Source organism: Aegilops tauschii, chromosome 5 (assembly GCF_002575655.3).
Source record: "Aegilops tauschii subsp. strangulata cultivar AL8/78 chromosome 5, Aet v6.0, whole genome shotgun sequence".
Classification (NCBI taxonomy): domain Eukaryota; kingdom Viridiplantae; phylum Streptophyta; class Magnoliopsida; order Poales; family Poaceae; genus Aegilops; species Aegilops tauschii.
Genome location: NC_053039.3, coordinates 438,363,018 through 438,375,295, shown reverse-complemented (window position 1 = coordinate 438,375,295; position 12,278 = coordinate 438,363,018). Strand labels below are relative to the sequence as shown.

Here is a 12,278-nt window from a genome sequence, read left to right as displayed (position 1 = left end):
AGATTTGCCTTATCGATTAATTATGAAGAAGAGGGTTACCAAGCTAATTTACAAAAACCGGGCGGAAGCCGATGCACAAACACCCGAGAGGCGGGCTACTCAGCAAGCATGGAACATCAAACGGCCCTTCAAACCCACAAAAACCGCAACCCTCGACACCCACTGGTTGCTTAGTATAACTGCTTAAAGCCAGCAAGCAAGTAATGGTGGTATAACTGAGTATGGTTCAACAAATAACCATTGGTTGCAGAGATTATCATCTGCTTGATTTTCATGCATGCGCTATAACAGTTTTTTTTTTCAATAAAAGGGGCCACATGGCCCCCATATGTATGCATTATAACGTTGCTGTGGAGGTAGCGAGGCCAAGTTGCAGGGGATCTGCGCCACATTTGGAGCCGACAAGGGGCTCCACAAGAATCTAATCAAAACATATAGGATCTTGGATTACAAAACAGAAGATCAAAAGAAGAAGAAGATGCGTACGAAAAAAAGGCGGAGCAACTTGCAACTTTGGGCCAAGATTCACCAGAATCTATCTAGCTAGAGCCGGGAGGACACATATGGCTTTTATGGGCAAGTAGACACATGCGCGACTGAAACTCCCACAGTGCAGCTGCGCGTGCTAACTGGCAATTTGGCACCACCTGACCTGACCTGACCTGACCTGACGGACAAGCAGTAAGCAACAAGGTCGGCCACCTTTGCACTGATCCCTCGTGACCCCGATCATGTCACGTCTGTCTCGAGATGGGGAACGTCGCCCGCATCTGGGTTCTGCAGTGTGCGGCAGAGCTCATGGTCGACCATGTGATGTGATGGAGGCACCGGCCCACCTGCATATATTCACACGTCGCCCCATGCCCCATCGACCACGCCCACCTGGCCTATGTTCCCCTCTCTTCTCCAATCTGATACTCCTAGTAAAAAAGTAGTACAATGCCAAGCTGGTTGCTGCGATCTGGGTGGAGGCTCGATTCAAAACTTTTCTCCACCGCCTTGCTTGCTTGCTAAACCAGACTCGCTACAATAATCTATACAGGTGAGGTGATACTACGGCCGGAGGCGAGGTCAAACTGCCGGCTCCATCCGCACATGGCTCTTGCGTTGCATTGCATGCACCTCGCCGGGCGGTGCCGTGCCGTGTGCTGGCATGCATGGCGCTACGCTAGCTGGCTAGCACGGAGACAGAAGCGGCCAGTGGCGCCCGGCGCTGCTGCCGCAGAGCCACGCGAACGCGGCGAGTGCTGCGACTGCGAAGGCGCTCGGCGCCGGCGACGACGCGTGGCTCGAGCTCGGCGCGTACTGCCACCCGCTGCCGCTGCCGCTGCCGCTGCCGGCGTCGCGGCTCCGGCCCAGGTAGGAGACGGTGTCGTTGACGTGGGGCAGCGCCGGCGGCGAGGCGCTCGTGGTGACGACGGACGACTTGAGGCTGGGTCACAATCACAGACGGACGGCCAAGCCAAACATTAGTTAGTACGCAAATGTGGTGGACGTGACAAGGTTTTGCATGTGCCGCGTACGCACGTATGCATGCACAGCACGAATGGTCTATGGAGGAATTACCTGGACATGGCGGCGGGGCAGAAGACGACGAGGTAGGAGGCGGTGCCGGAGGTGCAGGTGAAGGTGGAGGTGGCGTCGTCGTAGGCGTAGCTGTATGCGCGCGGGCACGCGTTCTTGAAGAACATGGAGTAGGCCGACGGGCGGCACGCCTCGGGCCCGCCGGCGAACGCGCCGCTGCAGCAGTCCTCGGGCCGCCCGAACGCCTCGCACGCGCTCTTGCACGCGATGCCGGCGCCGTCGGGCCCGGCCACCCGCAGGTCCGCAGGGCACGGCCCGTTCAGGTCCGCCAGGCACCCCGTGGCGCCGCACCCCTCTCCGCCGCCGCCCTGAGGGAGCACGGCCATGGGGATGTTGGAGCCGTCCACGAGGCTCACGTCGTAGAAGTCTTTGCTGCCGGAGCCGTCGAGGGTGAACTCCGCGAGCGAGCAGGGGGGAGCGGCGCCCCCGCCGGCGCACTCCACGGCGCCCGAGCCGCAGTCGCAGGTGGCGCAGGCGAACCGCCCGTCGGCGCCCGTGCCGCAGAGGGTGCGCCCCCACATGCGGCCCGACCACGCCGACGGCGCCTCCACCGCGCGCGACTCCCCCGGCGCCAGCGCGAAGCCCGTTGTGGGTAGCGCCGGCGTGCCCGAGCCGGACAGCAGGCCCGGCCACACCGTGTAGGCGCAGGAGTTGGTCAGCGTGAACGTCGTGGACAATGCAGCCGGGAGGAGCGAGCCCAGAAAGAGGAGGAAGGAGATGTTGAGCATCAGCCGGAGAGTCGTTGCCGCCATTGCAGCAGAAGCCGGCGAGCTTGATTAGGCGGTGATGAGTAGCTAGAGTACGTACGGTTGCGCGATGAATTCAGGAGGAGGAGGAGCTCGATCGAGGTCGGGAAGGTGGTATGCGCGCAATGCCGGCCACAACCATGTGCCGGCGGGTTTATAAGAAGAGAGCTAGCGTGAGAGCGGAGACAGGGGTGGACTTGGACATGGAGGCTCGTGATGGACGGTGGTGGTGGCGGGGGCGGTCAACAGGTTGTCCTCTACTCCTCCTCCTCCTCTGTGCGCCATGAGAGAGAGAGAGAGAGAGAGAGAGAGAGAGAGAGAGAGAGAGAGAGAGAGAGCATCGGGCAGTGCCGGTTGTCCGTGTCGCCTGCCAGATTCTTTGTGCTTACCACATGCTAAGTGATCACTCATGATTACTTGCGGTTTTTACTCTGTTTTCTTTACGTCGTCTCTGCGATCTCGTACGTCTTTGCAGTGGCTTCAAGGAAGCGACTAAAATGATGACTTGTTAATTTGATGAGCCGGGCTGATCAAGTTATGTGTTTTTTTGCATCGGATCACGAGGGATGCATCATGAGGCGAATCTCGGTGGACGGCTCGACGCGCGCGGTAGCTAGCTGCATTTTGCTGTGCTCGCGTGGTTTCAGCGGAGCCAGTCTGCCTCTGCCAGGGTTCGTCGTCGTTCCCGGGACGGACACACCGCGGGCGGGTGGGGTGGGTGGGACTCGTGGCCGGAGAATCTCACTGGCGAGCGCGTGCGTGCGTCCTTCCTCTCAGTCTCCGATGAGCTCGGTGCCGACATCCCGTGACCTGTATCTGTATGGCGCGCGTGCATCATCATGGATGCTCGGTTCCAAAACCTGATCGCTCGCTCCAGTCGCTCGCTTGATCCCACCTCCGTAAGAACATCTCCAATAGATACTCTCTCTTTTTTTTTTTTGACGTGAATAGATGCTCTATTTTAGGCCATCAAAGTTGGCTTCGAGCAAAATTTACAGCATCGAAATTGCCAAAATTTGCAACACCAAAACATTCATATTTAACCGTCGTCCTAAAATACATCACGGCTATCTTCTTGTGAGTGCCCATTTTATGACACCTGGTGGAGCAACATGGTGAGACAAAAAAAAAGGTTGATTTCGTGCGGTCTTTTGCAGTCCCCGCTGCCCTAAAAAAATTGCTCCAGCCGCCCAAGTTCCAAGTCTGTAGCACTTGGTGTTGTATTTTGCACTTGCCCTATCTCTAGTGTAATTTATTTTACATACAGGGCACCTATTAGAGCGGCGTTTTCGACCCTCGTAATGTAACACTAGCAGGCGGAAGCGTGGCGGCACGCCGCATCTGTCATGAAGGCTGTGTGCGTGGCTGCGTTGTTTTTCATATGAAATAATAGAATGCAGTGGATAAGCGAGCTGGCAGTTGATAATGTGCAACCAATTTAACATGCAATAGAAAGCAATATGGTCTAGCTAGTTCACTTGTAAAATTTTAGATCACACTTTGCTCAAAGGGGCTTATATCTATAAACATAAATTACTTAACTGGTATGGATACATGTCCATGTCTTGGAACGCGTTTACAACAATCTGGCCAAAAGGATGTTATTGCGATGCAAACAACATGCTTAAGGCTCACAGCACGCTTGTGCAACAGAAGATACTAACACGACCTACTTAGTTCGACGGGCATAGATGCATATCTGCATCTTGGTTCATATACATAACGGAGTGTGCCTGGTATGACTACTGGATAGAACTATATTCGAGAGGTGGTCTACTTCTCCGTAGTAGCTTCACTTTCCTGGGCGGTTGCTGCAGGGAACAACTCTTTTGCTGCAGGCCTGCATACAGTTTGCCACGCTTTCGTCAGGCTTTTGTTATAAAACGGAGACATGTATGTCACGTTAGAAAAATGCTGATTACCTCTTCTTCGCCTATGTTTCCACAAGTTTGTTGCTATCTGCTGACCTTTTCTTGCCGCTTGAGCCTATCTTGTCATTACGTGGCTACAAGCCAATCAATGCAACGTGAACAGACAGACAATTTGTACAGAATATAACCTATGTCAGTTTGGATCCGTTTGATATACCTCAGCTGGTTCTGATTCAGATGGTGAATTACTCTGCTGACCGTCCTTAATAGACGGTTGTGTTGCAAGAGGATCTTCAGTTGTTGCAGATGCAGAGGATGAAGGGCCATGAATGTCTAGAACTGCTGCTGGATTACGCATCGGAAACTGTGCAAGTGGTCTTTCGTTGTCGAAGTGATCTGTTGCTTACACTTTGAAATGGTAGAAGTCGACTCTCAGAGTTTGATCATTTGTAGTGAATGTAGTAATTAATTTCTTGCCGTGAAGCCAGAAAATACACAAGAGCTCCTGGGTGCTCCACACCCCTATACGAATATTAAACGTAAAAAATACCAAAAAATTCAAAAAAACTGAAATTTAGGGATATCAAAACTGGGTTCTCAATCTACTCCCGTGTAAAATTTCATGAAAAAATACCAGGAAACATATGCGTGACGAAGGAAATACTGTCCGAACAAAAATCCATCCAAACAGTTTTTTTATACATAGGATTTTTTGTCTTTTTGGCCACGAATACGTTTCTTGGTATTTTTTCACAAAAATTCACGCGGGAGTAGATCAGGAACCCAGGTTTGATATCCCAAAATCTCTTTTTTTTTCTTCAAATTTCTCGGTATTTTTTTGAATTTAATGTTCGTATAGGGGTTTGGAGCACCCGGGTGCTACAAATCCGCTTCCCCGTGAAGCCTCTCTATTTCAGGTGGCAAACCCTTCGCATGGGCTGCTGCACATTCTGCAGTTGTTTCGGTTATTAGTTCTTGCTGCCCAAAGAAAGTAAACTCGGCAAAAGGTGGGTCTGTCTGGTCTTCAGCCTCTACGTGTTTTTAAAAGCCATCGAGCCTGTGCATTTCAGAATATATTTGATCAGGTGATGTACTTAGATTTTCTTGGGCAAAAAAAACTTCAAAACAGAGAAACATTGAATCCATACCTGCATACCGATCTACCATGACCCCAACAAACAGTACCAAAACGGGTTCCCTCTTGGCTCAGGAGCGCGGTGTGTCTGCATCAAAGGAGTGCACAAAATCTCCCCAAAGCATAACTATTGCGTGTCTCCTGCATAATTAGTTAAGTTGCTGAATTTTGTAGAAGTGGTCATTCATGGATGATGTACACTGCTGTAAATGTGAGAAAAATGATAGTATATTGTCGGTTGGTAATAAAGATTTGACGTCTTGGCTCCCGTGCATTTACAGTAGGAGGAAGAAAATCCGTGATTCCTGTAACTAGAGCAATTACATCTGCAAGTTTTAGACACAAAGTATAACTTTAGAGGAAAATAGCACAGATTTTTAAAGCAGGTAGTACATTCCTAGATAGAGATGTGTACCAACTAACCTGACATAAGCACATTTGATCCGATTCGGTTTTCTACTTCAGAGAATGGAAGAGCATTATGAGCGATGAGAGGAAAACCAGGAAGCTGAGGATTGACAGGACACACAATATTTGTATTAATAAAAGAAAGCCTGAAAGGATGATCAGTGGCTCTGTATTTTTCTTTTGCTCTCAGAATCAGGTAATGCTGGATCATGTAGATCACTCCTTCTCAAATTTTGTTCTTAAATTTACTAATCTTATCCGCTGGGATAACACCTTGTGCTGTTTCTCCCCTATGTGTCGAATAGAAAATAGTAATGTTTTCCCGCAAAAAATAATAAATGAACAAAACATTAGAACAAAACTGATCGAACTGAACTCCTAGCCAAATTAATGGAGTGCCGTGTAAAACTATTGGTTACGAAAGAACAAATGTCAATGCAATTGTACATCGATGCCTCATTTCACGCATTGTTTTTTTTAAATACACTTCACAGGTCTCTGCTAGCAAACACTATTCAGCCTACGGATGTTCATGATCTTGGCAAGCATTTGGTGATTGTATGCAAAAAGGTAACAGAAGAATTCCTGACAATAGCTGGTGTTTTTTGCTTCTTGGAGTTTTCATTTGACTTGGTTATTTTCGTACATTACATTAGTAACCGCTCGAATTAGATGAACTATTCAAGTATTCATGGCGAAAACATGGAAGTATCTTCGTGTCCAGCAACAAAACATCTTTGTATTTGTTAATTTACAAATCTTGATTTTTCTTTATAACTAAACCTGGTTCCTACACCGATGCGTCAATCGGACAGTACGTGAGTACGCTATTTAAGCAATAAAAGATCAAGTGATTAACTTTCAGAATGGCAGGAGAAAATAACAAAGCCCAAGTCCTGATCTATTTGCTATAGAGTGAGAAAGGAAAGGGGATATGATTGGTGTTTGTAAGATGACTAAGCTGCAGATTGTTAAACAGTATTACTTGATATCTCTCCTGCCTTCTCTCTTCATCCCCAAATCTGTTTCATGTTCCTCTCCATCTCCACCGGTTGGTCGCTGCCTACCAGTTTAGCACTCGGATCAATCATGCTCTCTACTCACCGCTGAACCAACTAAATCTAGATTGCTGCCCATTACAAAAAAGTTAAGTTTCTACAGTAAGCGCATATATACTCCAATTCTGTATATTGTTACCATGCGCGGTACCAATCGGAGATCCTAGTGCTAAACTGGTATTGAGCTCAAGTAGCTATGTTTATGGATACTGAACTGGACTGAACCAGAGTGCTCTTTTCCCCAGAAACTTTATTCAAAAGAATCCAAATTTCTGGTGATTTCTGTGAGTACCGATATATTTGCAATTAGTAAAAAGGCAGTGACATGTCAAATCGAGCCAAAAGCAAAATGCGTTCAATTTTTTCGTCAAAATTCCTCAAAAAATGATTGAATTTCTGTCAAATCCAGAAAACAAGACTTAAGAACCCTGGGCTGAAAACAAGTTATATCGCGAATGGCATTAGTGTTTCTAATCATATCTCTAACCTGAATATGGCTCTTATTGCTTAAACTGAAGCTGCAGTTGTTCGACCATTAGGAAAAGAGATCAATTACTTGTTGTTGTTGGTTCTCGCCTCTTTATCCACCACAATTAACTGAACTGAAGCTGCAAAATAAACAACATGAGATCAATCTTTCATACTGACAGTGAGAACAACAAATCATTGGATTGATCAAACTTGTCCTGAATCAAAAAAATATCATTCAAACCAGACAGTAAAACCTTGGAATTTTATATGAAAAGAAATAAAAATCAAAAACACAAAGTTTAACCAATTTAACACATCACGAACTATGCATCCATGCATCCATCCTAGGAAAATATGTCTAGATCGAAGCCTGAAGCAAGTATCTGCACCTAAGCATGATCATTTCAATCAACTCTCCACATATTAATCAGAGAACAATTTCGACGGAGTAAAAGGGGGGCTCTGCCTCACCGGTGGGAGCAGCTTGCTAGGCGATGTGAGCGACGTACTGCCCGAACATGGGCAACCTCCACGACGTCTAAGACGAACCAGACCTCACCATAACCACCGGATGCCCGTACTAACACGACGACGAGTCGAGTCCTTGAGCAATTGTCTGAAACAAAACGTGCACAAAAATAAAACTGAAGTTAACGATCCCAAGAATATGGTGGGTACATCATACTTAAATCAGAATGCATCAGATTCTTGTGGTTAAAAAAAGTAATAATGTAGGTGAGATTTTGAACTAATGGTCATTTTTGCTATCTCAGGTAACTTCGGAGCAGAGTAAAGATTGTAAAAATTTACTACGCAGGAGCTAAATTCTCATGTGAGCAGAGATTTCCTACTACATAAGAATAAGATGCATGTGCTAATCAAAATCATATGCTGCCATAGATAAGATTTTTAGAGCGTGCCAAGTCAATTAATTATTGGACTGACTCAGTAGACTTGAATCTTGCCTTGTAGTAATAAACCTTCCAATTCCATAACACTTACTCTGGGGGGAAGACCATTGTTATGCATTATGATTTAAGTTCAGGTTGCAACATTTGTAACTGTATTCTCTAATTCAATGCCATCCAATAAGGAAAATGAAAGAAGCTGCATTCCTGTACAACAATGCTCAGATGTACAATCAGGCAAGCTTTGCCTTTTCCGCCACAGATGCCACTGTATATGTTAGTATATATTCAACTCCTCCCAATTTTCAAAGAGTACAAAGTCAGCATACTTTTTTTTTTGGAAAATGTCAACATGCATGCGTACCTAGCTATAGGATAGTGACAGAAAGAACATCTGAACCAAGGTCAGTTTTTATTGTTTCATGGTTTCGAAAGCAAACTACTCTACTCTAAAACATGTTGAAGAAAGCTAGATGACATTGCATATCGTCGGTAAAAAAAATCTAACTACTGGAAGGAAAATGATGGTGGTATTTGAAAGGGATTAACACAGAAACATTGGAGATATCATATTTAAATCATGTATTTTTTAAACCTTGACATTTTGGTTCTTATCACAACTTCTAAGCATGTGGCAGCATAAAATATATCTGTGACGTCAGGTAAAACGGTTTTCGATTCGGTCACAAACTCCGCTGGGAACTAACCATTAAACTTCCAAATATGTGGAGCAACTCATCCTTTATATCGATCTGATATTGAAGAAAGCTAGTTCTGCTGAAAATTAATTTCCTTGATACCTGCAGCAGAATACTTATCAACACAAGGGGTTGGCATCATATAAGAAAGCTAACATGATAAGATCACGGGATTACCTGAGGAAAAATGCAGAGATATTTTTTCCTCTTCGTGCTTCTCTGCAACTACCTTACTTTGTTGCTGGATCAAAGTAAGGCGATCTACAGTTAGAAAAAGGATCAATAAAGATCATGATTGTTTGCCGGTTAATCAGGCAACAATGGTCCAATATCAAACAAGGATACAAAACAGCAACCACAGTGAAAATCATTCTATGAAATATATGGTAACCTCATAAATCTTTGAGGTACAACAAAAAATAGAATGATGAATTAGAGGAAAATGCGCCATTTTCTATTTTTTAGTAGTTCAGGAACGACAGATAGTATAAAATGAAATCTGTAATATGAATCGGACCAGCAACTTCCTTGAATCTAACATGATTGTATCATTTCATAACATGGGCTTGCACACAAGAATCAAATGGGAGCATGTTAGGCCGTTTCTTCTAGCTAGTTATGATATTGACATGGCGTATTGACAAAAAATATGATGGAAAATATCATCATGATTGCAAAGTACAAGTACAGAGCAAACTATAGAAAGGGAGACCAGAGAACAGTAGAAAAAAGCAGTCGTACACCCTAACCAAAGTCTTTTCCAGCCTGTTCTGTCTTTCCTTCCTCCTGAAGCCTCACATAATCAGCATCAGATCTATTCTTTTCGTGTTCCTCACTGAAGAGCAAAAACACCATATGCCTGTTAAGCAGCATAGTCAAGACTGGATCCTGTTAAAACATGTTCTTAGTTTATAGCACTGTTTCAGAAACACAAAGCAGATCCTGTTAAACAGAACTAAGCTATCTCATGCTGCCATTCTGGGATAGTCAGATGTATCCCTTCAACTTTGTATTCTTCCTAATGCCCTTTAAATTTCCAGCAAAAATAAAACCGTTTGAGTTGACTGAATAAATATGCTACCCAAACAGCACAAGAAAATTTCGCTAGACTCAAGTACACCTGAAATCACTGAGACTACAACGAAACTGTACTGGTATATTGTGCTGAATGCCATGCTCCCTCTACCGCAGCCACAGTACATGTTGTACCGAAGCAGTTTCAACATCTTTCCATGCCCGTCTGGATTGACGATCAATCAGGAGATCGCCTAGCAATGGCACAGATGCTATATGCCTGCAAAGGAAGTGGCTTGAAAGTTGTTCCATAATTCAGAGTGCCACGTAGTCCTGGAGAACTGGAGAAGCAGATCTCAGCTCCAAATAGTATAATTTCTGAATACTGCAAAGTTCCAGATTCCAATTCAGTATGCTACACCTTTAATCGATCTACGAATTCAGTTTGAGGTTTCTCTTTCTTTTCTTTCAGCTTCAGCAGCTCATTTCCTATCACCAGGAATAATAAGGAACTGAAAAAACCAACTAACTAACTAACCAATGTAGTCCAATGAATCATTGGACAATGAAATGAACAGTATAATCCATATATAATCGGTAGCTATCTAAACTCCTTCCGGAGAGAGTATCTGCCGGCCTTCAGCACAGCACCGGCCAGCCCGTTCTTCACGGCCGGCTCCGCCGTCGCCGACCCCTCGTGCGGCTGCGGCTGCTGGAGCAGGGCCTGCTGCCACTGGGCAACCGCGGACTCCACGGCGAAGAGGTTGGTGATGTCTCTGAGCGGCACCCGCCTCCGCGACCTGCCGAGCCGCTTCAGCTTGAAGCTCCTGACAGCCACGCCATGAGGATGGGCGACGGCGGCCGCTGGCGGCAAATTCTCCTTGTCGGCGCGGTCAACTGCCATCTCGAAGAAGAGCTGCCGCTCTCGGGATTGGGGTTCGGCGATGTACTAGGCGGCGAGGTGAGTCGGTTGGAGCTTGGGATGGGACTGGAAGGATCTTCCATGGGTATTTGTAACGAAGGTAAGAGGGAAGAAGAGGGAGGAGGATGAAAAGATTTGAGTTTCGGGGGAAAATTTCCGCCGGAGAGGAGTGGGAGGGAGCGGACGGATCTGTGTTTCCTGCCGATTTTGGGCGGAAGGCTCCAAGAGCCAGGCGAATCTTGAAAATTTTCGCGAAATGTTTGGAGGAGATCGGGATTCGGGGCGGCGAATGGAAATGGGGGAGCGCGCTGTAAACATTGGTGCGAGGGAACGTGTGGAGGGAGATTAAAAAAAAACAGAGTATTTTTTTGAGACATTTTTTTCAGAGTTTGTGAATGGCTGTGTTCGCACGGGCGGGGTGTGGGGTGTGGGGAAATATCCAGTACTCTCATCCTTAGGGTGCTCCCCATGCTCCAACTTCAAATAAATCAATTTTAAATGTTTCAAAAAATTCTGGAAAAATATATGCATGTTTACAAGGAATTTCTGAATTCTGTGACTACAACTCCTAAAAATTTCAGGTCCAAACTCTAAATGCACTTTGAGAAACAAAAATGTAAAATCTAGCATGAATAATGTCATAAAAAGACAAAAGCAACATTTGACACTATTTATATCTGAATTTGTCTTTTTTATTCTCAATGTACATTTCGATTTTGGACCTGAAATTTTTAGGGGGTGTAGTCACTTTCCTTTTGAACATTCACAAATTTTTTCAGAAATTTTGAGACATTTAAATTTAATGTTTTAGACTTGGAGCATAGGGAGCACACCAAGGATAGGAGCATCTGATATTTTCCCGGTGTGGGCAATCCCAACTGCTATTTGACGCCTTAAAGACAGGTTAGGTTACATTTTGCTAACCGACGCCCCCCCCCCCCCCCCCCCCCCCACCTCCACAGCACTATTATCTAGATGGGCGGCCCATGTAGATTCTTTTCACCAGTTTTCTCATTTTGTTTTTTTCGTTTTCTTGCTTTCTTTCTTTTTCGTTTGATTTTCTTAATATTTTTTAATTCTTTTTACATTTTTCATTCATAGACTTTTCCCAGTTTTATTTTCAATTTTTGTGAACTTTTTTATTTCAAATCTGTCAAAATTTCCCAAATTTCGTGAACTTTTTTAAATCTTAGTTGTGAACTTTTTTCATATTAATGACCTTATTTTTTTTCATTTTTGCAAATTTTTCCAAGTGAATGTTATTAAAACTCATGATCTCTCCTCCAATTTTTTTATTTTTCCCAAATTTTATGTACTTTTTCCAAAACAATTAAACTTTTTTTTACTGAAATGTGATCTTCTTTCTAATCTGCGATTTTTTTGAACCCCATGATTTTTGGAACTCATGAACTTTTTCAAGTTCGTGAACTTTTTTCAACACCGCGGACTTTTTTGAATCCCGT

The 12,278-nt window shown here is 45.0% G+C and overlaps 1 protein-coding gene and 1 long non-coding RNA gene across 5 annotated transcripts; both read right to left on the bottom strand.

Moving 5' to 3' along the window:
* Positions 1-382: 382 nt before the first annotated feature.
* LOC109740714 (thaumatin-like protein 1b) lies at positions 383-2,698 on the bottom strand. Its single transcript, XM_020299767.4, has 2 exons — positions 1,567-2,698; positions 383-1,432 (listed from the first exon to the last, which is right to left on the bottom strand). The coding sequence occupies exons 1-2, from the start codon at positions 2,334-2,336 to the stop codon at positions 1,177-1,179; spliced, it is 1,026 nt and encodes a 341-aa protein (XP_020155356.1). The 5' UTR covers positions 2,337-2,698; the 3' UTR covers positions 383-1,176.
* A 1,146-nt stretch (positions 2,699-3,844) lies between these two features.
* On the bottom strand, positions 3,845-11,170 carry LOC120965245 (uncharacterized). 4 transcript variants are annotated; one of them, XR_006664477.2, is made up of 9 exons: positions 9,621-11,168; positions 9,057-9,140; positions 8,889-8,981; positions 7,745-7,889; positions 5,760-7,410; positions 5,350-5,662; positions 4,419-5,258; positions 4,253-4,335; positions 3,845-4,170 (listed from the first exon to the last, which is right to left on the bottom strand). It is a non-coding gene; the product is annotated as an uncharacterized lncRNA (long non-coding RNA). The 4 variants fall into 4 exon arrangements; XR_006664478.2 differs by having other exon boundaries at positions 9,629-11,168; XR_006664479.2 differs by having other exon boundaries at positions 5,760-5,844; positions 7,290-7,410; positions 9,057-11,166.
* Positions 11,171-12,278: the final 1,108 nt, after the last annotated feature.